Source organism: Caloenas nicobarica, chromosome 1, assembly GCF_036013445.1.
Source record: "Caloenas nicobarica isolate bCalNic1 chromosome 1, bCalNic1.hap1, whole genome shotgun sequence".
NCBI lineage: Eukaryota > Metazoa > Chordata > Aves > Columbiformes > Columbidae > Caloenas > Caloenas nicobarica.
The window spans coordinates 200,141,384-200,166,764 of record NC_088245.1 but is presented as its reverse complement, the minus strand read 5'-3'; the positions used below and the strand labels follow the sequence as shown (position 1 = coordinate 200,166,764).

At 38.0% G+C, this 25,381-nt stretch overlaps 1 protein-coding gene across 1 annotated transcript in view; it reads left to right on the top strand.

Moving 5' to 3' along the window:
- The window catches only part of DYNC2H1 (dynein cytoplasmic 2 heavy chain 1), a 166,825-nt gene that overhangs the window by 117,518 nt on the left and 23,926 nt on the right, over window positions 1-25,381 (top strand). Inside the window, exons 83-85 of the mRNA XM_065630345.1 lie at window positions 10,275-10,391; window positions 20,038-20,247; window positions 23,256-23,345. Coding sequence (XP_065486417.1) covers window positions 10,275-10,391; window positions 20,038-20,247; window positions 23,256-23,345 — 417 coding nt within the window. The remainder of the gene's footprint in view (window positions 1-10,274; window positions 10,392-20,037; window positions 20,248-23,255; window positions 23,346-25,381) is intronic.

Below are 25,381 nucleotides of genomic sequence, written 5' to 3'. Positions count from 1 at the left end.
AGTTCCCTCAGCCGCTCCTCATCAGACTTGTGCTCCAGGCCCCTCACCAGCTTCATTGCCCTTCTCTGAACTCTCTCCAGCACCTCAGTGTCTTTCTTGTAGGGAGGGGCCTAAAACTGAACACAGGATTTGAGGTGCAACCTCACCAGCGCAGAGTACAGAGGGATGATCACTTCAGGTATGTTCGTGTTCTCCAGGTAGATTGTTTTTCTTCCATTATTAGCTTCTCTTTTCCTTCCTAAACCATGCACAGAGATGATTGCCTGCCTTCATTCGTCCCTTCCTTCCTTCCCCCTTCCTGCCTTCCTCCCTCCCTCCCTCCTTTCCTCCCTCCCTCCCTCCCTCCCTCGCTCCCTCCCTCCCTCCCTCCCTTCCTTCCTTCCTTCCTTCCTTCCTTCCTTCCTTCCTTCCTTCCTTCCTTCCTTCCTTCCCTCCCTTATTAAATGCTTTTTTTGGTCTTCCAATCCATTGAGACACTCCCTGCTTACCCAAACAGTCATTGTGCTGAAAATACTGGTCTTTCGGCACAATAAGGCGATTTGTTCTGAAGCTCACTCAAAAATATTCCTTTATTCCCCTTTTTAGTCAGCTGAAAGTAATGTGCTGCCCGTTGTACTGTCTCAAATTTTCCCTCTCCCTTATGCCCACTTCTCATGGGATTCTGCGAACAGTTCCCTGAATAACCCAGTGTCTGCTTTCCTGAAGTCCAAAATGTTAACTCTGCAGTTTACCTCATTCCTATCCTCAACATGTGTAAAAATATAAATAATAATTCCTACCTGCATTTGCAATGTTGACTGTTTACCAGCACTTCAGAAATTTCTTTCAGTAATGTCATCATTAATAATACAGCTTTTTCATATACAGTTTTAAATATAAAGATATGCAGTTACAAATAATGGTATTAAAAGGTCTTCTGTGACTGGAAGGTTACTCTTATAATAATTCAAGTTAAAATTTTATAAGCTAGCAAGTCTCTCATGAAATTTATTCAAGCTTTTAAGACACAATTCCCATGAAAAATTTGTTGACGCATTTCTTCAATGTATTATAAAGCTTGTGTGTTTTATTTCTCATACTGAGTAAAATCTCATCTTGCAGATCACTGCTACATAAATCAATTCGGATGTCTAGAGGACTAGAATGCACATTGTTACAGGCAGTATTTAAAAGTGTGTGGAAATGACCCTTGTCTATATCTCATACTGATTTTCTTGTATTCATGCCATGAAATTTCATACTTGTCATGAATGGCAGCTGAATAGTTTGAAACCTTAGCAGAGACTTAACATATAGAAATAGTATTCACACATTATGCATGGATGACTCAAAAATATTGTGATATCTGAACAGTCAGGTTTACAAAACCACGCAAAAAGTATGTTGCCTAACTGTGTACTCCATATGAATTATACTAGCACAGAAAACTCACACTGAATACGCTATTTTTATAGATGTAATTGCTTAAAAAGAAACAAAGTCTTTAATGAAATCCATTAGAAGTCAAAAGGAATCACTCATCACACCTTAGGGTAGCTGCTAAATATAGGACTCATTTAAAATAATTACTTTTGCTGTTCTGTCTGTGCTTGAAGCTTAGAAATTTTGTAGAAAAACCCAATTATCTTTTTTTATAGCCCTTTTAAAAAATTTTGTGATGAATACTTGCTGAGTTAAAATGAATAGTAAACTAATAATGGAAAACAGTAGGGCAATCTAGTAAGGCAAGCAAGGTATGAACCAGGGTCAGGAGACAAGAAGTGAACCTTGCCTCATTAAATATAATTGCAATGATTTCATTGACTTCAGTAATAGCATTTTATCCTTGGGTTCTTTTTCTCAACTTCGTTGCTGACCTGCTCGTCTTTTCAGCAAGTAGTCAGATGTATGATTTTAGTACAGTTCCAATGCCGGTTTTTACCTTGTTGATGACAGCAACAGAGACAGCATGTGTAGGGGAGGGTGGAACTCTTGAATTGCAGGATCATACTTGAGATAACACATCAGGTCTGCACTGCTGCTATTACCCAAGTCAGCTAAAGTAAAGTTAGTCCGAGTCTGTCCACCCAATATTACAGTCTACATCTAACTGCAATGGTTCTACTGTGCATAAAATGGTAGGGCTGTGGTGTGTGGTTATTTTTCAAGGTTCAATTGTAGTATAATGATAGCTGTAGCTTCTTGTGTGTTCATCAACAGACTGAATTTTCGGTTTCAAAGTCTAGCTCCTTAATGGGACTCTGAGCACTGGTTCCTAATTTTTTATCCACTGCTCCCCCGTAATTCTGATCATGCCACGTAGAGCAATATGGGTATAATTATTGAAAGGCATGCAATCGAAATTATTCTTGAACTTGTTATGTTGTTGCTGTAGATGTCAGGATGAACATAAATCTATTTTCTTAAAATAATTTAACGTTTTTATAACCCTTGTATCAGCTGTGCAGAGCATGTAATTGCTGACATTTATGAAATACATCCCACATCACAAATGCATGACTAATAGGCTCTAGCAGAAATCGATGAGTAATGCCAAACTGCATTTATTATTACCCTGCAATTGAGCAATTTGAGTACTTATGAATTTTTAAAATATGGGGAGGACTGTGTGTATACCTATGGCGTTGTACAAAAGAAATATGCTGTGCCATGTAGTAGAATGGGAGCCACAGTACTGTGCTCTAATGCAAAGCACAGCCCTTACCACTGCAGGGAATCGGTGCAGGACTTCAAGTGCCCTTATTAACTGCCATAGGATCAGTGCTATCTATATGAGAACATATTGGTACTCTGCGTGTTTTCTGTTTCTAGCCTACAATTTTTCAGTTTTCTTAAGTTTTGTCAGGGTGTGTAATTAGCAAAGGTCAACCACCTCTTCTAGCCTTCTTTTCAGCATTGTGTTCTCCAGCTGGTACGTGTCCTGGGGACCTCTGCAAAGTAAAGCCCATAGTTGTTCTTTGTGAGAATGTGCGACGTGAACACCGGCTGGGTCAGCTGTGGGCTTGTGCTGTCCATCGGCAGCATCCTGCTGATTTTCTTTCCTCCTCTGCTGAACCCCTGCTCTACAGAGGATCTTCTGGCATCAAAGGTGTATGATCCTCTTCTGTATAAAAGAAGATACAGGTGGTGGCAAATATCTTCCCTCGTTTGCTTTATATTTTGGTTAAGAAGGCATGTATCTCTGTAACAAGTCCATTCCTACTTATTGAGTGAATGAGCAGCTTTGAGGTGACCTAGAGGGAACAACAGAAGAGCAGGCGTAGACCTGCCCTGTTTCTCACTCACCCACAGGGAGTGCGAATGATTCGGTTAGGAGTACCCTCATCCTAACAGCCTCCATGGACCCTGCTCTTGCAAAGAGGGTAAGGGACGTGGGGAGACTGACAGTCAGAGAGGTTCCATTGGCAGCTTGGCCTTAGGCAACTTTCACAGCTACATGAACTACTGCAGCCAAACTACAGGGAGCAGTATGGAAACATGTAGTTCTGTCAGGAGGCACATCAGACTGAGACCCGTCCCCTCTCGTGGCACAATGAAGGCATAGTTGCATTGCGCTGAGTTACTGCTTTCACCAAAGTGACTATGTTATAAGTTCATATTTTAGTTTGAGCTGTAAATTCTTATAAAACCAGAAATATCTCCTTGAGCAACTGTGTAAAGGGACATATTGTTTCATTTAGAGAAATGCAGCATAGAAGTGGTTTCTGTGCTAAGACTACATCCTTTTAAAACTGGCAGATGGCAGTAGAGTATCTCCTTTGACATTGTCTATAGATTTACTGAGAGGAGTTTGTTAGCTTTTTCTACAAAAACAAAAATCCTTTTATCTGTTACATCGTCTTGAAAATATAGCAGTTATCTGACTAGCAAATCTTTTCTATTTTGTATTCCTAGAACAGTTATCGTATTTAGTTCAGAAATTATTTATCCTATATTATTTTTTAAATTCATTAACAGAATTTCACAATATAATTTTTGGCTTTATTGCAGTCCCCTTTTTCAAATTGTAATGCTAGTGTAAAAATTGACTTTGTTGTATAATTTGTAGGATAGATTGCTTATGAAATAAATACAAGACTTAGATGTAAGCCTGTGTTTGTTATATATTGTATTTGTGAAGCAGCAGTTTCTGCAGTAGCTGTGAGTTATTGAAGGCAAGACTTTTTCCTGATCTTATGCACGAGTAAAGATCAGAAATAGGTTTTGTCTTCCTAGAAATCTGTTTTTACAAAGATCCAGGGTAGGAAAAGTTAAAATCTTGACATTTCCTAATTTTTATTTCTCTGTGAATTTTTATTTTAATTTTCAGGTCTAACATGATTTTCTGGTAGTTCCATATGAGGCCACATTGGCTCATTCATTATCTTTATTGCTTTCTGTTCTGTTCATTATCTCTCCTAATTTCTCTAAATGTATGGGTTTTTTACTGTAATGTGTTGGTCAATATCATAACAGTGTATATCCACAGAAATGCATAAAGTATGCAACAGATGAAAGAGCTGAGATGCTCAATTAGTTTAATAACTAGGTAAATAAATATTGACATTTTGAGTTTGACTACCCCACCTTTATTAATATATGCAACTTATATTTTTCTGTGCTGACAATGCAAAAAGCCATAGTGTATGAATTTTCCACTAAGAATGGAAAAAATATTCAGTAGCAGTTTCTGTATGCTGTTCATATTTATTAGATGCACTGTTCACAAATGAATTACTCTATTGAATTTTTATATAAATACTGTTTTGATTAGTTTACCTTACTTAAAACACGCAGGTTCTACAAAGACTGAATTGTACAAGTTCTGCATAATCTTCTCACCTCTCTTTAAATGGACCATTATTGGTGATTTTTTTTTTTCTGTTTTGATTACCTTTCTTTCCATCCTTCTCACATTTTCAGTGATGGTACTGTTTCCCTGCTTTGTGGTAGATTTTTTCACTCTTATCATTTTTTCAAAATATTTAGATGTGTATGTGGACTGGAATAGCACAACATATAAGAGCTTTTAGTGTATAATATATTAAAAAGACTATTTTGAGGTAACAAAGGTGGGCATTCAGAGGTTAGGTATTTTAAAAGTACTCTTAATTGTGAGTGCCCCATTTTATACAACTATGATTAAATTTTCAGTTTCCTTAGTATTATAAGTACATACATAGCTGCTTGGTACGTTTCCAAACTAGGGTGCAAAGGATATGATTCAGCAAACCCCAATGTCTGCATCTCTGCTGGTCACTTTCAGTGTCTCTTTGTGGTCACAGAAGTATTGTGTTTGAGGCATGATTAATCTCATCCTAGAATAGGTATCTGAAGTTGATAATAAGTTGACCTGATGGTGAGACATATATCGTGTACTGAGAGGACCTGAATTCTCCTTGGCTTTTTAAGTTAGATTTCCAGGAAACAAAAATCCTCATTCTCATTTACACAACATAGACCCATCTGAGATACTTACGTGAAGAACTTAGGTTTCCTATGTACTCAGTAGGAGGGACTTCAGAATGACCATTTAGCCCTCGTAAGATCTGTCTATTGATTATGTAGGGAGGCTAAGGTGATAATCTTTGTACTTTAAGTAATCTTTAAGTAAGTACCTGAAAGTAGGTGAGGTAAATTTGTGCTTGTCTGTTTTAAATTTTATTTCAGTGACTATGTACAGTGCCCTCTCTCAACCAAATACAGATTCCTAATCATATTTACTTTGTCAGCTAAATCAAGGTCTCCTTTTAGGCACTCATCCAGTCTGTGTTCTCATTCCCATCCTGATGCCTTACAAAGCCATTTTTATCTTTCATGTGGCCTCCAGGAATGTATTCCTTATACGTCTCTTTTTTTTTTTTTAATCTAGTTTCCCTTCTAACTCCAAACTTGTTTCTCTTCCCTGGAGGTGAAAACAGGTCAGTGGAGTGACTGCAAACATACCATGTAACCTGGGAGACTTTTGTGATACCCCCGGTCATTCCAATAGCGAAATACATCCCACTCCTGTTGTATTCAGATCATTCACAATCTTAATACGTTCTTTGTCCCAGTCTGTGCATTTGACTCTCTTGTTTTTACAGGACATAAGCTGAAACAAGAAGGGTCCAGACTGGGTATTAGAGGAAACCTTTTCATCATTAGGACAGTAAATCTATGGAACAAGTCATCCAGAGAGGCAGGAGATTAGACTAGAGACCTCCTAAGGTCCTTTCCAACCTGAAATATTCTATGATCTTATTTAAAAAATCCGTTTCCCTTTTCATTTGCATAACATTCAGAAAGCGACTGATTTGAGAGTACTGAATAAACCTTTTCTCAGGCTTCAGCTCATTTGAAGTAGCACAGACTGGTCAGCAGTGTAAGAAACTTCACTGTGATTTGTGAGAATACAATATTATTTAAGTTCTAAAATTAAACTTGTCATCATACTTGAGCAATAATGTGAGTTACTATTTTACAATCTGTAATACTTTACTAAATTGGGAGAGATTTCATGGATGTAAAAATGACACACACAAAAATGTCCATCAAATTTGCAGTGCATTAACAGAAGCTCGGGATGCTGAAGCAGCTCAAAGATGAGGTCAACCTTAATATTTTGACATGAATAAAATGTATTTTCCTCGGTTTCTTGAAGGTGAATGACTGTTCTAGGCTAAAATTTTCAAGAAGTATTCAGGCTGAAAGAGCCACCGGTACAAAACTTTCAGTCCAAACCATTATTTTTTTTTAAATTACAGTAAATTGAAAAGTGTGCTGTCGTGGTATCATCGTACCTGTTACACATGGGAGAAGAACTGGAATGAACTGGAAAGAGTTAAACATTTGATAAAGATCATAGTATGACGCAGTACTCTAGAGCACTGAGAGTTAAAACTTGATTTATTTTGATTCTCACTCTCTACAACTACCTGAAAGGAGGTTGTAGCATGGAGCATGTCGGTCTTTTCTCCCAAGTAGCAAGAGAAAGGACAAGAGGAAATAGTTGTGCCAGGAGAGGTTTAGATTGGATATTAGGAAAAATCTCTTGATGGAAAGGGTTGTCAGGCATTGGAACAGGCTGCCCAGGGCAGTGGTGGAGTCGCCATTCCTGGAAGTGTTTAAAAGGCTTTTAGATGAAATTCCTAGGGGCATGGTTTAGAGTTAGGTTATGGTTGGACTCGATGATCTTGACGGTATCTTCCAACCAAAATGATTTAATGGTTCTATGGTTATGTTTCATTTATGTTCTTAACTTTTGATAACCAGATCCCAGTATTTTTGGACTACTTTGATTAAAAATACAAAGCAGAAACAGATGTAGTTGTTAGCTAGCTCTATACACCAGCATTAGAAAATACTTTAATTACTTGATCTTGCAGTCACTACTTCTCAAATTCTTTTCAGCTATAGGAAGCTGAGTGTTTATACCTATGAGGTCACTTAAAAAAAAATACAATACTTAATATTTTCCATCCTCCATATTCACAAAGCAATCACATAAACTTCCTGCAGCTCCATAGTATCAATATACAAGTTTATATGAAGTACTAGATACTGAATTACCAGTAAAGTATATTTGATATAAATGTTTTATTTCTTTGCAAATGATGTCAGGCAATTATCCAAAAACAAATTATAGGAGCCAGAGCTACAGCTAAAAGAACGATATCTGGAAGGCACAAATGTGTGTTTATTATCTCTATTGCTTCCCAGAACATTTGCATGAGTACAGAGTGAAGAGGGGGAAGAATAACCGGAATGATAAAGATACCATGACCAAAACATTTATCATAGAAAATAATTTTTTTCTAAATTAAACAAGAATCTTTTCTGCTATAGACAATAACTGGAGCACACAAATAATTATTAACGTTTAAAATTAAGTTTTGAGAATGAGAAGATGAAATGGTATTTTACATACCAAGCTATACTGAGCAGTGACTTGTATTTTATTTTCCTCCCTTTAGCTGCCAGAATATTGCAGAAACTCTTGTGGGCCTTCATATCCAGTGCTAGTTTCAAACCCAGCTGAGATTTGGCTTTCCTCACTCCATCCTAAAGCAATTGGGCAATATCTTTGTAGCTTTTCTGGGTAGTCCACCTCTGCTCTCATCTAATGTGGAATACTTTTTTGCATTTGAGATCACTAGAATGTTCCTCTTCATCCAGATCAATCTTCTGCCATGCTTGTTCTTTGGTTTGCTTTTCATGCTTACCAGAAAGGACTGTTCTTGTGCTTTGAGGAATTAGTTCTTGAAGATGAACCAACTCTCCTGGTCTCCTTTGTCCTCCAGTGCAGTTGCCCATTAGATCCTGCCAAGAAGATCCCTGACTAAGCTACAATCTGGTCTCTTGAGGCCAGTGTTATGATTCTGCTACTTGCTTTGCTTTCCTCTCAGGAATTTAAACTCCACAATCTCATGGTTGGTGCAGCCAAGGCTGTCCTTGGCCTTCACATCTTCTACCAGTTCTTCATTATTCATTCTCAACAAATTCAATAGAGCATCTCCCCTGGTTGGTTAATTGATTGTCTGTATAAAGAAATTGTCTTCAACAAATTCCCGAAATCTCCTGCATTCCTTGAACCCTGTCATATTGCCCTCATGGCAGATACTGAGTTGGTTGAAGTCTCCCATGGGTATGAAGGCCTGTGATTGTGGGGCTTCCTGGAGCTGTCAGAAGAAGACTTCATCTACTTGCTCAATGGATTCTGTAGCACACACGTACTAAAGCCCCACCTGTGTTGGTCTGTCCTCTGGTCCCTGCCTGTGAGCTCCCAGCTGGCTCATCACCTGTTCCTGGCAAAGCTCTGTTCACTCCACCTACTCCTTTCCCTTGACTGCAGCTACTCCTTCCCCTCCTTTCTGGCAGTTTCAGACTAGACAAAAGTAACGTTGTGGTACAGTAAGATGCTTCCTCCAGATATTTATTAGCTATACATGTAGTTCTTCTTCAAAACCAAGCTGCAGGATCATGACTTAAAGTACTTTGACACTGGCTTTTGTCAACTAATAGTGTTTTTTAGGATGTGCAATTAATTTCACTTTAGTTCCTTAAATATAACGGAGAAATAAAAATCTTATTTTCATCATTTCTGAGATCTGGAATTACAGAGTATGCATAATTCGCTAGGATAACAGATTATATTGTCATTTCTGAGGGAACTAAAATATTTTTCTCAGAATTAACATATTAAGACGTAAGCTTTTCATGGAAAATAATACTATTTTAGCTTTATTAAAAGTATTTTTAAACTTATTTTTCTAAATATAGGTTTATATGTTGTAGAGATGGATTTTATATATTTATATGTTATATGTATTTATCTTTTGTTCTTTGTCTTGTAAGACATTTCACATCGGAATAAAATTCTAGTAAATGTTATAAAAGTTAAAATAATGGTTCAGTGTACTATCTTATTGTAGTGCTTCATAGTCCCTGTCAGAGCTGATAAATAAGAAGCTGCTGTTTGCTTCAGTGAAAGAAAATGAAAAACAAAAAAACCCACTACATCACTGCACATCTTTAAGAATAGAAAATAAGTCAAACCCCAGCAGAAGCAAATTTGCTTCCCGCCTCATTCTGTCTCACAACTAAATAGTCCAGTCCTTCTGAACGATGAATAAATTTTTTATTATCGAGTTTAATTTTTTGAAGTCAAGCAAGAGAGAAGAGAATTAGTAAGTCCTCTAATATGTCTTGCAAAAAACACACTGTGAAAAATAACTAAAATTTAGCTAGAATACCTACACATACCAGGGCTTTTATATGCAGTTTAATGGACAGATTGCAATATCACTGAAGTAGTTCAATTTCATTATTTTTTCTTTATAAATGTGTATATATATATATATATATAAAATTGATCGGTTTATGTGTGGAGTTACCATATTTACTAACAATGAAAGGCAGTTGGACCTGATGAACTGGGATTTTTTGAAATTACAGATGGAGCCCAGTTAAAGGCAGAGCTTGAGTTTTGTCTGTAGATTTTGTGGAAAAGTGGCTTTTTAATTAATTATACACCTCATTAGTTTTTCAATTATAGTTGAACAAAGGCAATGACTGTGATAAGAAAAATATGGATTTTTTTGGTTTGTTTTGGGCTTAATATGAATGAGGCTCAAGTATGTAATATCTCTTGATATGAGTATTGTTTGTGTTTTGAATAGATCATGATTAGTAATTAAGTATGCAGAAAAGTGTAGTCCGTAGATAAATCAGAGAGTATTTGCTATTCTATTTTTGTACTAAAAGAAGTTTGTCTATCTTTCTTAAAGATTTTCATCTGTATTCTCATCACTCAGGTCATTTCACAGCTTCGGATCCTGAGCAGGTCAGTAACTGCTGGCTGCAAATTTGACAGAGAAATATGGTCTACTGAACTTTCTCCTGTTCTCAACCTATGGAAGAAACTTAATCAGGTAGGAAAGTAGGTAATTTGAAAAGACAACTTATTTTTCCCAATAACTACATTAAAAGTAAAGTTTAAGGAATTATCCTGAATACTGAAACATAAGAAGTGAAAAAGGAAATTAAATGCATTTGAGGTGGTAAGTACAATCTTACATGTATGTAATTAGTTGAAGTCTGTATATGAGATAGCAGTATATTTCAGTGTGACACTTCCCATTATATCTTCCCAACTAGAGTTAAATATACCTTAAGGACTGCAAACCTTCCTTGCAAGAGCTCAGGCAAAACAGTTGCATATATGTATACATATACAATCAGAAAATTAGAGATTTTGATTGTAGTCTTTGGAAGACTTATGAAGCCAATTTTAAACAGTAAACCAAAACCGCACTACATTAATGCTCGTTAACAGCACATATTGCTAATGGTTAGTTCCTTATAATTACTAAACATTAGCTTCGCAAATTCAAAGCATTAATTCTTTAAAGCTCATGTCCTAGATTTGCTGTGATTATGAAGCTGAAGCCACATAGTCAGTGGTGGTGCCTGTGGCGCTTGATGGTCTTAGTCACCCAGGTGGAGATAATCAAGCCCAAGAGCTCTTTGACAAGGGAAGCTGGACCTGATGTAGGCCTCGTCTTTCTCCTCGATCTGTTTTTCCACTTAAATAGGGGAAAATGAATTATGCAATATTTCTGTGTTCTCTCCGTTGTTTGTAGAGTTACCGTATGCATCTGTATTTGACCTACATTTTTACTGCTAGCCATATCTTAAAAAAGATTCCTATATTATCTTGCACTTTCTTTGATTTTCTAACATTTTTATGCTGTTAGCAGATCAATTTATTTACATTTTTAAGTTCTGCTGTAGAGTAGGATGGCCTCTGATCTCGAGTAGGGTTTTTTGGAGAACATTTGCTTGAGTAAGTTTCAAAAAATTTGAATAATAATGCCCTTTATCAAAATTACTTTTCATAGTCTGTTCCACCAGTACTTGCTTTAAGCTTTGGAAAAGCCTAGGCATCTTTAAAAATTCTACATATATTTTATACAGTTCTACATTATAGTTCTTTATTGATAGCTCAATGAAGGCATCATGTTTGTTTTCAGAAGTTTTAAATAAAGACCTGGGAACTGGAATACACAAAATAGTTGAATATCTGCTAAAGTTAACAGTCATACATTGTTTTCATTATGCATGAATGGGCACGGAATGTGAGCTAAAATGATTTCCTAGTTATGAGGAAGTAAAATCACAAAACCTGTCTATTCTGAAGTCTGTAAAAGCTTTTTTTCCTCTCAGTTTTGGAAGCATTCATGTTTAGCTTCAGACTCTTTAGTACAGAATCATAGAGTCATAGAATGGTTTGGACTGGAAGGGACTTTAAAGTTCATCTAGTTCAACCCCCTGCCATGAGCAGGGACACCTTCCACTAGACCAAGTTACTCAAAACCCCATCCAGTCTGACCTTGGACACTTCCAGGGATGGGGCATCTACAACTGCTCTGGACAAACTGTTCCAGTGCCTCTAAACCCTCATCATAAAAAAAAATTATTGCTTATATCCAATACAAATCTACCCTCTTTCCATTTAAAACTGTTGCCCCTTGTCCTGTCACTACAGCCCTGGTATAAAGTATTTATCTATCTTTCTTATAAGCCCTTTTTAAATATTGAAAGGCCACGGTAAGGTCTCCCCAGAGCCTTCTCTTCACCAGGAACAACCCCAACTCTCTCATCGTTGTCACAGGGGAGAAGTTCCAGCCCTCTGATCATTTTCGTGGCTGTCCTCTGGACCCTCTGGGATGCCATACTCCAGATGGGGACTCAGGAGAGTGGAGTAGAGGGGGAGAATTATGTCCTCGACCTGCTGGCCATGATTCTTTTTATGCAGCCCAGGGTGTGATTGGCTTTCTGGTCTGCAAGCATACGTTGCCGGCTCATGTCCAATCTTTCATCCACCAATATCCCCAAGTTCTCTGCAGGGCTGCTCTCAATCCATTCCTCTCTCAGTCTGAGTCGGTATTGGGAATTGCCCTTACGCAGTGGTAAGTCTCAAAATGCAGGAAGCCAAGTAATGGCAGGAGTCCTCCATGGATGGACAAGGAGCTCCTGGCAGAACTCAAATGGAAAAAAAAATGTTGAAAAGAAGGGAACAGGGACAGCTGGGGACAGCTGGGAGGAAAATCGAGTATAGAGACCCTGAGCACACAGGGGTGGTGTTAGGGAAGCCACAGCATATCTAGAGTTGATTCTGGTGAGGGATGTGAAAGGCTGTAGTGGTGTACTGGGTCTGGCTGGTTAACGTTCCTCATAGCAGCCGATACAGTGCTGTGCTGTGCACTTGTGGCTAGAACCATGTTGTTAACCCACTAATGTTTTGGCTGTTACTGAGCAGTACTGCTGTCTTCCAACCTTCCTAAAGCCGGTAGGCTGGGGTGAGTGAGGTTGGGAGGGGACATGGCTGGGACAGCTGACCAGAACTGACTGAAGGGATATTCCATACCAGGTGACATCACGGCCAGCAGTAAAAGCAAAGGGGAAGAAGGAGCAGGGGGGGCATTTGATATTAAGGCACTTGTCTTCCAAAGCAACTGTTGTATGTACTGAAGCCCAGGAAGTGGCTGGGCATGGCCTGCTGGTAGGAAGTATAAAACAAGTCTCCTGTCTCCTTTAGTTTTGGTTTGCTTCTGCATGCAGCCTTTGCTTTTTTTTTTTTTTTTTTAAATTAAACTGCCTTTATCTTGACCAACAAGATTTCCTGCTGAGGAAGGGAATGAGAGAGTGGCTTGGTGGGCACTTGACAGCCAGCCAAGGTCAGCCCATCACAACTGAGTATCGCTGGCATGGAATCAACTTTCCAGCCTGTCACTTAGCAGCAGGTATGGTGCTGTTAACCCATCACAAGAGCAATAGGAAAGTTTTGTACAGGTACATCAGCAACAAAATAAAGATTAGGAAAAGTTTAGGCCTTCTACTGAAAGGAAATGAGGACTTGGCCACAAAGAACAAAGAGAAGAGTGAAGTACTAAAAGCCTTCTTTGCCTCTGCTGACTGGTAAGTCTGGCCTTCACCAACCCCAGATCCCTAAAAGCAGTTTGAGAGTACAGGGCAAGGGAGACTTACCCTCTGTGGAAGAGGATCAGGTTAGGGAGTGTTTCAGCAAACTGAATATAAACAAATCCACAGGGCCTCGTGGGATGCACCCATGGGTGCTGAGGGAGCTGGCTGCTGCCCCTGTGAGACCACTCTCAGTTATCTTTGAAAGATTGGTGTCATTGGGGGAAGATTCCCAAGGACTGCAAGAAAGCAAATGTCACCCCTTTCTTTAAAAAGGGCAAAAAGGAAGATCTAGAGAATGACAGGTCAGTTAGCCTCACCTGGGAAGGTTATTGAGCAAATAATCCTTGAAACAATTTCCAAGGATTTTGAAGGTCATTAAGGTGATTAGGAGACAAGAGCACTTGTCACATGAAGAGAGGATGAGAGAACAGGGCTGTTCAGCCTGGGGAAGAGAAGGCTCAGGGGCATATTATCAGCGTGTATTGGCTCGTGGGAAGGAATAAAGGGGACAGAGCCAGACCCCTCTCAGTGATGTCCCATGACAGGACAAGAGGCCATGTGCGCAAATTGAAACAAAGAAAATGCCGTTTAAACAGAAGACAAAAGTTTTTTGGCTGTGAGGGTGGTCAGACACTGGCACAGGTTGCCCAGAGAGGTGGTGGCATCTCCATCCTTGGAGATATTGAAAATCTGACTGGATACAGTCCTGGGCAACCTGCTGTAGTTTTGAGCAGAGGGTTGGACTAGGCAATCTCCAGAAGTTCCTCCCAACCTCGACTGTTTTGTGATTCTGTGAATTGTAGTACTTTGTGCTCAGTTTTCAGAGCTATCACAGCTTTTGTGGCCAAACAGTAACACTGGAAATTTTAGGTGTTTTTGGTTTAGACATTTTGAAATGGGAAATAATTCCTATATATTACTACAGTACTGAGGACTTCTATGTTGTTACTTTTTCAGAAATATTTCTAGAAATTTGCAGGACCCATTTTTCCTCTTAGTGGCATACATTTTGCAAAGCCCTGTTAAATGTTACTCTCAATTATTCAGACATTCTGAAATTGTGTAGCTGTGGAGTTTATTATTCTCTGTCTATCCATGACAACAGAACCATGGAAACTCCTTGCCCTTCATCCAGTGTTTATTAGCTCAACCAGAATGCAGACTTTGAAATTTTTCGTTGAATTTTACTTTAAATAAAATACTTAAAATGTGGTTCAAATCAGTGCACTCCTGTATTGAAAGTTACACAAGCAAACTTCCTCTTTCTATGCAGCTGTTCTGGACTAATACAGAATGTCTTGGCATTTTCACCAATATTAGCTTCATTTGAAAACAGACATTTTAATTCTTGCCATTGGAAAACACCCTTGTAATGAATACTGTCCTAAAACTGCTTCTGCAGTTTGATTTAATAACAGTGTGATTTAATAACAGCTTAACACTAATCAAATTATACTCTCATGAACCAACCATTAAGTAAAAAAAAACCCAGAAATACTCAGATGCTGAGTATAAGTTTGCATGAAAGACTGTTTTACTGAAAAAAATGAAGCCATCACTGAATAGTTTGTCAAACGAATGTTACACTAATTAAGAAAAAAAAATCTTCCTTTATGTGGAAGGGTGGCCCACTACAGCCTGTTGGCTGGGGCTGGGCCATCAGAGTATTATAATTCAGCCAGCCTGTGTCCTGGTGTCTGTCCTCTTCCCACATAGACTTCTGCCAGGACAGAGGGTAGGTTGGGACCTATATAAGCACTTCATTGTCACATCACTGGATCAGTTGGAAGTCACTGTCCAGTGGAACTCAGGCGTTGCCCATCACATAACAGTTTTCAGAGAAGCACAAAAATATGCATACACAATGGGGCTGCATAAGCGTTACATCATATCCAGATAACTATCTGTCATGAGTAGAGAGACAGGATCCAGTGCTATATTTTTGTTGTAAAGTGGATGCATTTTCTGCCTTGTTCCAGGGAAACCCTTTAGTATCTCCGTGAAAGCTAGAAGGCCCACTCACAATAAAAATTTGGAAGCAACTGCTTCAAAATGAGTTTTGCTGAATATGTGGTCGTGAGATGTCGTGCTGTGTTCTGCCTTTTCTTATGTTTATAAAGTTGCGTAGTGCCGCAACACAATTGCAAAAATAGTTCTGAAAATTAATGGGTTGTTGCTCTTTTATCTAAAGCATCAGGAACCTCAGCTTTAACAAAAGAACAATGTTTTTTTCACCAATGAAAATCAATGAAACAGAAATATAGGCTCATTCTTTTTTGTATTTTCCACAATGAAAAATTTATGTAATAAACAATGAGAGGCTGATATCTAAAAGAACAGGCAGAGAGACTCAAGTGAGGAGGCAGAATAGGTACATCAAAAGGTCAATGGAGATTTCCAAAATGCGCAATGACCACCAAAATTGAATTCTGAATCAAATGCAGAACTAGTGGAAGTATATGAGTTTATTTTCATTATATTTGATACATTTTGAGGGGGTAATTTTCAGAACATATTAGAGTTTGAAAAAGCTTGAGTTTAGGAAGTTAATGAAGAAAAGCTCTGGAGCAGCTTTAGTGAGACTATATTAAGTCTTGTAATGTACTTAGATAGTAACAAGTACAGAAGTGAAAGAGGGAAAATTATCAAAGTCTCAAAATACACCTCATTTAAGATTGATAGCATAATATAGTATTTAATGTTAAAGATTAGAGCCTATCTTCAGTTTCTTATGATTAGGAAAAACACTCAGTACTTCAGCAGTTCTTCATCTTAATTCCCAAGCAGGTCATGAAGATATTTTTAAAGCTGATGTGAGTTATATACATGATGGATTTTAAGGGAAAGTAATAGAGCATTGACTGTTGGACCTTGTTGTCACCACCAACAAGGGGTTGGTGGGGAATGTGAAACTCAAGGGCAGCCTTGGCTGCAGTGACCATCAAATGGTGGAGTTCATGATCTCACGGCAGTGAGGAGGACACACAGCAAGCTCACTACCCTGGACTTCAGGAGAGCAGACTTTGGCCTCTTCGGGGATCTGCTTGGTAGAGAACCACGGGATAAAGCCCTGGAGAGAAGAGGGGCCCAAAATGGCTGGTTAATGTTAAAGGATCACCTTCTCCAAGCTCAGGAGCGATGAATCCCAGCAAAGTCAGGTAAAAAAGCCAGGAGGCCTGCACGGGTGAACAAGTATCTCCTGGACAAACTCAAACACAAACAGGAAGCCTACAGAGGGTGGCAGCAAGGACAAGTAGGCTGGGAGAAACACAGAGAAATTGAGCAGCCAGGGATCAGATTAGGAAAACTAAAGCCCTGATAGAATTAAATCTGGCCGGGAATGTCAAGGGCAACAAGAAACGCCTCTATAGGTACATCAGTGATAAAAAAAAGACTAGGGAAAATGTAGGCCCTCTCCAGAAGGAAACAGGATACCTGATTACCCAAGATATGGAGAAGGCTGAGGTACTCTATGCCTTTTTTGCCTCAGTCTTCACTGGCAAGTGCTTTAGCCATACCACCCAAGTTGCAGATAGCAAAGGCAGGGACTGGGAGAATGAAGAACCACTCACTGGAGGAGAAGATCAGGTTCGAAGTCATCTAAGATACCTGAAGGTACAGAAGTCTGTGGGACCAGATGCGATGCATCTGTGGGTCCTGAAGAAACTGGCAGATTAAATTGCTAAACCACTACCCATCATATTTGAGAAGACATGGCAGTCCAGTGAAGTTGCCACTGACTGGAAAAGGGGAAACATAACCCCCATTTTTAAAAAAGAAAAAAAGAAGACCTGGGGAACTACAGGCCAGTCAGTCTCACCTCTGTGCCTGGCAGGGTCATTGAGCAGATCCTCCTGGAAACTATGCTAAGGCACACAGAACATAAGGAGGTGATTGGTAACAGCCAACGTGGCTTTATTAAGGGCAAATTGTGCCTGACAAATTTGTTGGCTTTCTGTGACGGGGTTACAGCACTGGTTGATAAGGGAAGAGCAACTAATGTCACCTACCTGGACTTGTGCATAGCATTTATCCCTGGCCCACATGACGTCCTTTTCTTTAAATTGGTGAGACATGGATTTGATGGATGGACAATTCAGTGCATGAGGAATTGGCTGAATGGTCACACTCAAACAGTTGCAGTCATAGGCTTGATGTCCAGGTGGAGCCCAGTGATAAGTGGCATTCCTTGGGGGTTGGTATTGAGACTGGCACTGTTTAACATCTTTGACAACATGGACAGTGGGATTGAGTGCACCCTCGGCAAGTTTGCTTATGACACCAAGCTGTGTGATGCGGTCAACACAATGGAGGGAACAGATGCCATCCAAAGGGACCTTGACAGCCTTGAGAGGTGGTCCATGAAGTTCAATGAGGTCAAGTGCAAGGTTCTGCATATGTGTTGGGGCAATCCCAAGCACAAATACAGACTCGGCAGAGGATGGATTGAGGACAGCCCTGAGAAGGAGGACCTGGGAAAGTTGGTTGATGACAAGCTCAACATGACCTGACAATATGCCCTTGCAGCCCAGAAAGCCAGCCATATCCTGGGCTGCATCAAAAAGAAGCATAACCAGTGGGTCAAGGGAGGTGATTCTCCCTCTCTACACTGCTCTGGTGAGAACCCACCTGGAGTACCACATCCAGCTCTGGGGCCCCCAACATATGAAGGACATGGACCTGTTGGAACAAGTCTAGAGGAAGGCCATGAAGATGATCAGAGGGCAGGAACACATCTCCTAGGAAGACAGGCTGAGAGAGTTGGGGTTGTTCAGCCTGGAGAAGGCTCCAGGGAGACCTTATAGCAGCCTTCCAGTACCTCTTTAGGACCTACAAGAAAGCTGGGAAGGGACTTTTTGCAAGGGCATGTACTAATAGGACAAGGGGTAATGGCTTTAAACTGAAAGAGGGTAGATTTAGATTAGATGTAAGGAATTCTTTACCCTGGGGGTGCTGAGGCACTGAAACAGGTTGCTCAGAGAAGCTGTGGATGCCCCATTTCTGGAACTGTTCAAGGCCACTGAGCAACCTGGCCAAGTGGAAGGTGTCCCTGCCCATGGTATGGAGGGTGGAACTGGATGATTTTTAAGCTCCCTTCCAACTGAAACCATTCTGTGATGATTCTTTGAAATGTATAAACTGATATCAGTATTCATATTTAATTTTCCTATAAAAATGACGGGTTGTTTTAACAAATTATCAGGAGAAAGCATTAAAAACAGTGATGAAATAAGTATGCAGTTCATAGGAGTTCCTCAGTATTGAGGAACTTAGAGGCTTTCTCTTTTACTAAGTTGTATCTGAAAGACTGAGCAAAGCCTGCAAGTTGCAATGTCGTCGTTCTTCATTTTGTGTGCAATTAAATACTCTAATGAGAAATTATCCAATAGCTTGTGGTAGTTTTACATTACATTTTATATATACTCAGCAAACTATCGCCTCAGAAAAATTGAAGTCAAACTGGTACTGTGATGTCAGGATGCATGCAGAGACAAAAATACAAAACATAACATATCTAAATACTGTACGTTTCTTACGCTTTGAACAGTAAGTAACCTTGTTGTATAAGTTTATAATAATGGAGAGAAGACCTTATCCTTCATTTTTCAGTTAGTCATAAACCAAAATATCTGTATTACTCTTTCACTTAGATTTTCTCATATTTTTGCTTGGTAGTTGAGTGCAGTATGGGCTTGAAAAGAAAAACAAGTGAAAGTTCTGACAAAATTACAGTGCCTGTGAATGACCATGGAGGCAGACATCCTGTGTGTTCTGGAGAGCAAGATGCCATGTGACAATTCAGAAGTTTATTTAATCTGAAAAAAGTCAAAACTATTTTTTATATTAGGAGATACTTCAGTGAAAGTAAAATTTAATTTTACCTTAAATAAAATACTAGAAATTGAAATAGGAAAACATTTTTCTCCCGAAGTCTAGGGTTTTCTTTTTGCATTCGTGCCTTGTATAATTTTCCAATAAAGGTTTAAGTTCCGTAACTGGAATTCAGTGCAGCATCTCTGGAAATTATTGAAAAAATTTGGGGTTTCAGTGGCTGTAATGGAATGGAAGTAAGTAATAAAAATGTCAATGTGAAAGCAGCAGTACATCTCAGAGCCTGAGTTACTCAGAATTTACACATAATATTATATTTATTTTGTATTTATTATTTATTTATATTTAATTTGCTTTGAGGTTGAACTAGTCTTATCAAAACAAGAGCTATATCTGGCAGCATGGTTTATAGTGCCCAATACAGGCTTGTTGTGCTGGGGACACTACTGCTTTTTATATTGACAGATTAACACTGAAAGCAGCGATTCAGCTAAATGGAGACTTTTCAGAAATTCCAGCACTTTTGAAGTAATTGGGTAGGCAGAGGCAAATCAGAAGAGTGGTGGCTTTATTGAACATCACACAGACAATACTGAAAGTATCATTACAGTTTTAATCCAGTGTCAGAAAAGGAGGGATATCTGAATTACTTCAAGGTAACAAGGTCATGTGAAGTATTACAAATTAAACAAAAAATGCTTTGTATAACGTAATAGTTTCCTTGAGTTTATTAACTAGACATCACATGTTCTTTTTTAGAATTCTAACCTGATTCATCAGAAGGTGTCTCCTCCTGTGGAGCAACAAGGATCTCCAATCTTATCATTCATTACTCTGGAACAATTCAATGCCATTCGCCTTGTGCAAAGTGTCCATCAGTCACTTGCTTCATTAAGTAAAGTTATCAGAGGTACCTCATTACTGAGTTCTGAAGTACAAAGACTAGCAAGCGCTCTGCTGAATCAGAAGGTAAGTCATTTTGTCGTGACATTGTATTACATGCAATGAAAAAAACCCAAGGAAACTGAACAAAGTTCTGTAACATATTTTCATGTCACCATTTTTTCTTTTATTGATAGAGACTGTAAAATGAAGTTCTTTTATTAATAGTGACTCTAAAACAGAACCATAGTTTTTCTGGAATGAAAACCCAGAAAAATGTTGCTTCAAGTACTTGCAGAAGCTTCTGAGTATATTATGCTTCCGTCAAACTTTCTCTCAAGGACAAATCCACTAAGATTAGAAGTTGTGGAATAGCATTTCCATTTCAAACACCAAATCATGCTAGATAAGTCAAATACATTAGCCAGTAGAACATGTAAATCTGTCCCTTTTCCTAATTTTTTTAGTTTCTGTAAGTTTTTTTTGCAGTTGTAATCACAATCCGCTCTCTGCATTTATTCATTATGGATTATTGTCATATCACACCAGACAAGCTGTACCTGTCATGCTGACCTATCATCTCACTCTATACAACAAAAGCAAACAAAATTTTTACATGTGCCTTTTCCATGTTTTCTGGGATCACACTGGGCATGTTATTAAACTGGTACAATCAGTGACTGCAAATTTACATGCTCTGTCATTAATAGCTCAGTAACTGGATTCCAAAGATAGTCAAACATTGACATGAAACTCCATGGTTTTGATTCACCTGCAGCAGTTGATAAATTGTGTTGATACAAATGTGCAGACATTGAGATTGGCCCTACAATGAATGATAATTCCTATTAACATCTTGTTTATCTTCATGTGAGGATCAAGTACTGTTAAAAAGATTGATATGCATGTATTGATCTATCAAATTTTTAATTAAAATGATAATTAAATTCTCTCTTCAGATTCACAAGACAGCATTTGTTAGCAAAATTGTGGTATAATTAGAATAAATTAACACTTTCATATTAGCAATTTCATTGCCTTTTTAAACACGTTTTGACTGTCTGGTAGAAATTGGTGCTAAGTAAAAGTCATGGTGAATACAAATTATACATGTAATGGCTGTTTTTTAGTATTTATAGTTATGTTTCTTGTTACTGAGCGAGAGAGTGTGGCTTGCTTGTGGGCTTTAGCTGCACTCTTAAATTGGAAGCAACAGGAGCTGTGAAGCTGATCACTGTCACAAAAATGTACTTAAAGATTCTGTGCATTTTTATCTCTCACAAACATCAGTTCAGTGCTTCCTGATATATTGAACAAAGTATTTCTGACATTTCATCTGCTTACTTACCTACTGCCATGACACAGATCACTTTATTGGATTGTGACCATGAAGCAATATTTGCAGCAGCTAAGACCTCACCATGTTTATCATATTAAAGTGATTTGTTTCATGTATTTTCTATACGCTGTTCTTGTTTAGTTCAGTGTGGTCACGCATTACATAACAAAGGACTATTTAAAAAACTTATATTCTGAAAGCACCCAGACTGTAGTTCTTTTAAGATTATAGCACCTGAAGATGCTGGTAGATTACCAACAGAAATGTGAAACTCAATAAACGTGTGACTTCTAATGGTTTCAGCAATTTGCCTTATTTGTGCAAAATTGATGTTAGTGTACATCTGAACAATGCTTCCATACTAACAATTAGCTAAGCTATTACTTTAAACTTAGAGTAATTTAGAGTGATCTATTAGCAACATTAGGTGAATGCCTTCTAAATGATAGATTGGTGAGCTGCCTGTAAATGCATATCTAGCAAAAGATTCTGCAAAAATTCAAGGATAATATTTTTGAATACAAAAAGTTTTCAAAAAAATCATTATGCAAAAAGCATGCAGCTAACTGTGCTTATTATTTTTCTTGAATATTTTCTAGTTTATTCAATTGACTCTTAATTAGTGTCCACAGATCCAGATATTTTCTGGTTTTTATCTATAAGAGGTTCACATGGAGTATTTACTTTGAAAGTTACTTTTTTTTACAAACTTCTGTCGTCAGATTTTGAAAATCTGTTCTGCTCCTATGCTGTGAGATTGTGAACCTTCCTGAAATGCAACTCTAAATGTTAAACAGTATAAACTGTTTATTCTGCTCAGCATCTTCAGTATTGTGCAATAATCCCCAGGTAATGATTTACATTGATTCCCTTTCACTTAAGTACAAGAATCTGACAGATGCAATTTCAGTGTGCTTTACAAATTCTTGTGGAGTAGGTACAATTAATTCATTTATCCTTATAAGGATGAAATCTAACAAGTCTTACGAGGAGTGGTTGAGAGAACTGGGGCTGTTCAGCCTGGAGAAAAGGAGGCTGAGGGGAGACCTTATCACTGTCTACAACTACCTGAAAGGAGGTTGTAGCATGGAGGGTGTTGGTCTCTTCTCCCAAGTAGCAAATGATAGGATGGGAGGAAATGGCCTCAGGTTGAGCCAGGGGAGGTTTAGATTGGATAGTAGGAATTTTTTTTTGACAGAAAGGGTTGTCAGGCATTGGAACAGACTGCCCAGGGAAGTGGTTGAGTCACCATCCCTGAAAGTGTTGCATAGACGAGGTTCTTAGGGACATGGTTTTGTGCTAGAGTTGAGAAGGTAACCACGCAGAGAATTGTACCAGATTCACTTTACCACAGAGCCACACGACTGCATGCTCAAGTCTGAGGAGGCAGCAGCAAAGGAGTGGAAACCTGCAGCTGCAGTTGAAAGATGACATTGTGGCTTTCCAAGAAAGAATCAACTTAGGCCTTTTTGAAGTGTTTGTGGAACCTACTGATGTTTCGTTATTGCATGGCAGAGGTTCTTTTAAGTTCTCTGTCAACACTGTATCTCTGTGGGCCACAGAAAGAATTTGCAGGAATATGACCTTCCTATTAGTGATTGTATGCTTTGATCATTATATTACTTGTATTGCCTTCTTTTTCTTTGTAGATATATTTGATCTCCAGATTTTTTTAATTTCATTGAAATTGCTAGCTTAAAATGTAATGATTATGGTTTTGAAATGGATACTTTCAGTAAATATATTTATGTTTCAGTGTCCCCTCACATGGCAAACGAAGTGGGAAGGTCCAGAAGACCCGTTACAATATCTTAGAAGTCTTGTAGCCCGAGCACTTGCTATACAGGTAATTTTGAAGAGTAATTTTACCTCACTATGCTGGTGTTCAGTGCCATGGTATATTAGGTGAATTACACTACAGTAGGCCTTTCCAAACTCAAATCCCAAAGAGTTTTAGATGCATGAAAAGGCATGTAAAAAATTAAAGATAGATGAGAAATGTGAATACAGCAGACTGAGCATTTGAAGTCAGTAACTTTAAATACAGTAACATTTACATCTTAGATTTTAGTCAGTCTTTCTGATGAACTGTAGGGGAAAAGTTAGATTTATTTACTCAGATGAATCTTTACATCTAAGTCAAGACACACTTTTTAATCTGGTAGACAGACGTATAAAGAGATAAAGTGAAGCAATTCTCATAGAGGTAATGTAGAAATTAATAGAAGACTAGTCTTTGAAGCAAATACAGAAAACATCTGCATTCTCCAGGTTTACAAGGAGCTAAAATAGAAGGTGCGGAGTCTGACAACAGCTCTGTCCACAGTCCAAAAGAAGCAAAGAAAATTTTTAGTTAAGGTAGATCTATCTATACTTTGATTAACAGAAGAGGTACATTTAAGGTAATAGGTAGAAAAATGAACAAGTCATTTATGTAAATTAATTAGTATTTAAGGGAACAGATTTCATCATGTTGGATACATAGAGAGGAACTTGCGAGAACCTTCCAGGGAGCAAGGTTGCTTTAGGAGGGACAGTTCTTCTATTACCTCCAGGCAAGTAATAATAAGCTACTGGTTTTGACCTTGATTAACACAGTCTTGTCCAGTGGGATATGAGGAAAATTTCTGTGAACATTAGAGTTGACTGTAAGATTCAGAAGGAAGATTTGAGGGGAATGTTATTTCTAGGCATTTCTTTTTCTAAACAACCTATCAAATAGATGTTTCTGAAGTATTAATAAGATTCTTGTTATGCAAACCATTTCTTTTGGCTAATGCTTAATATTTCTTTATCCTTTCCTTCACAAAAATGCTCAAATTATAAACAATAAAGTGTAAATATACAGGGTGTTTCAAAAAGATGGCCTCAATTTCAAAGATACAGTGGTTTCAAATTGGGTCCATCCTTTTGAAACACTCTGTGTATAACAACCGGTGATAATGCATGTTCAGAACTTATATGTGTCATATAACTAGAGCTGAACTTAGTCCCTACTGACTGACTGTTATAGTCATTATTATTGATAAAGCATCACTTCTGGCTGAGGCAACAGTGTTCATAATTTTCAAGACTACTCTGCAGTTTGTGACTTCCACATGTATTTGCTTGTGACCAAACTGCATGTGATTTTACTTACTTATATGATTTTTTTGAAATGGAAGCCTGAGATTAGAGTTCAAGCTTCTATGTGAAGTACGTCTGCCTTACAAAGTGGAGATAACGTAGCAGAGTGTCACACGATGAAATTAGTGTTAACAGTAATAGATTATTTTCAACCAAGCATATTCAAAAAGTTTTTATTTCCATATATTACTCCACTAAACTATTGACAAACGTGCTACACTACCATGATAGTAATCTTCCTCTTTCATTGTTCAATCTGCTGACAATATTGTACATTTGAATTACTCATTTTTATGTAAGGTTATTATGAAAAAAACATTTACGATTTTGAACACTTATTCACTCTAAGAGAAGGACAGATTATTAAGGCAGAGCTTTACAGTAGATGTTTAGCTGTATCCATAAGCAGTGTATCATGATAATTTTTTTGTTGGTGACAGTAGAAAATAGTGACAGATGACCAGATACTGGTTATTATATTTATATATTATTTTTTATGTCAAATATGTAATATGGTTGTATTTGAAGCAATTCTTAATAATATATTGTCAGTCTGTTTTGCTTCTCAAGCTTCTAGTCAGATCAAATCTCAAATACAATTTCTGTGCTTTTATTTTTGTATATATTTTACCAGAATATGTTATTTCTAATTATACATTTCAGTTGAATCATCTTTTTCCTTAAATATGATTCCTATTCATGTTCATGCATATTACACTAAGATTTTGATTAGCCTTGATAATTTCTTAATTAACT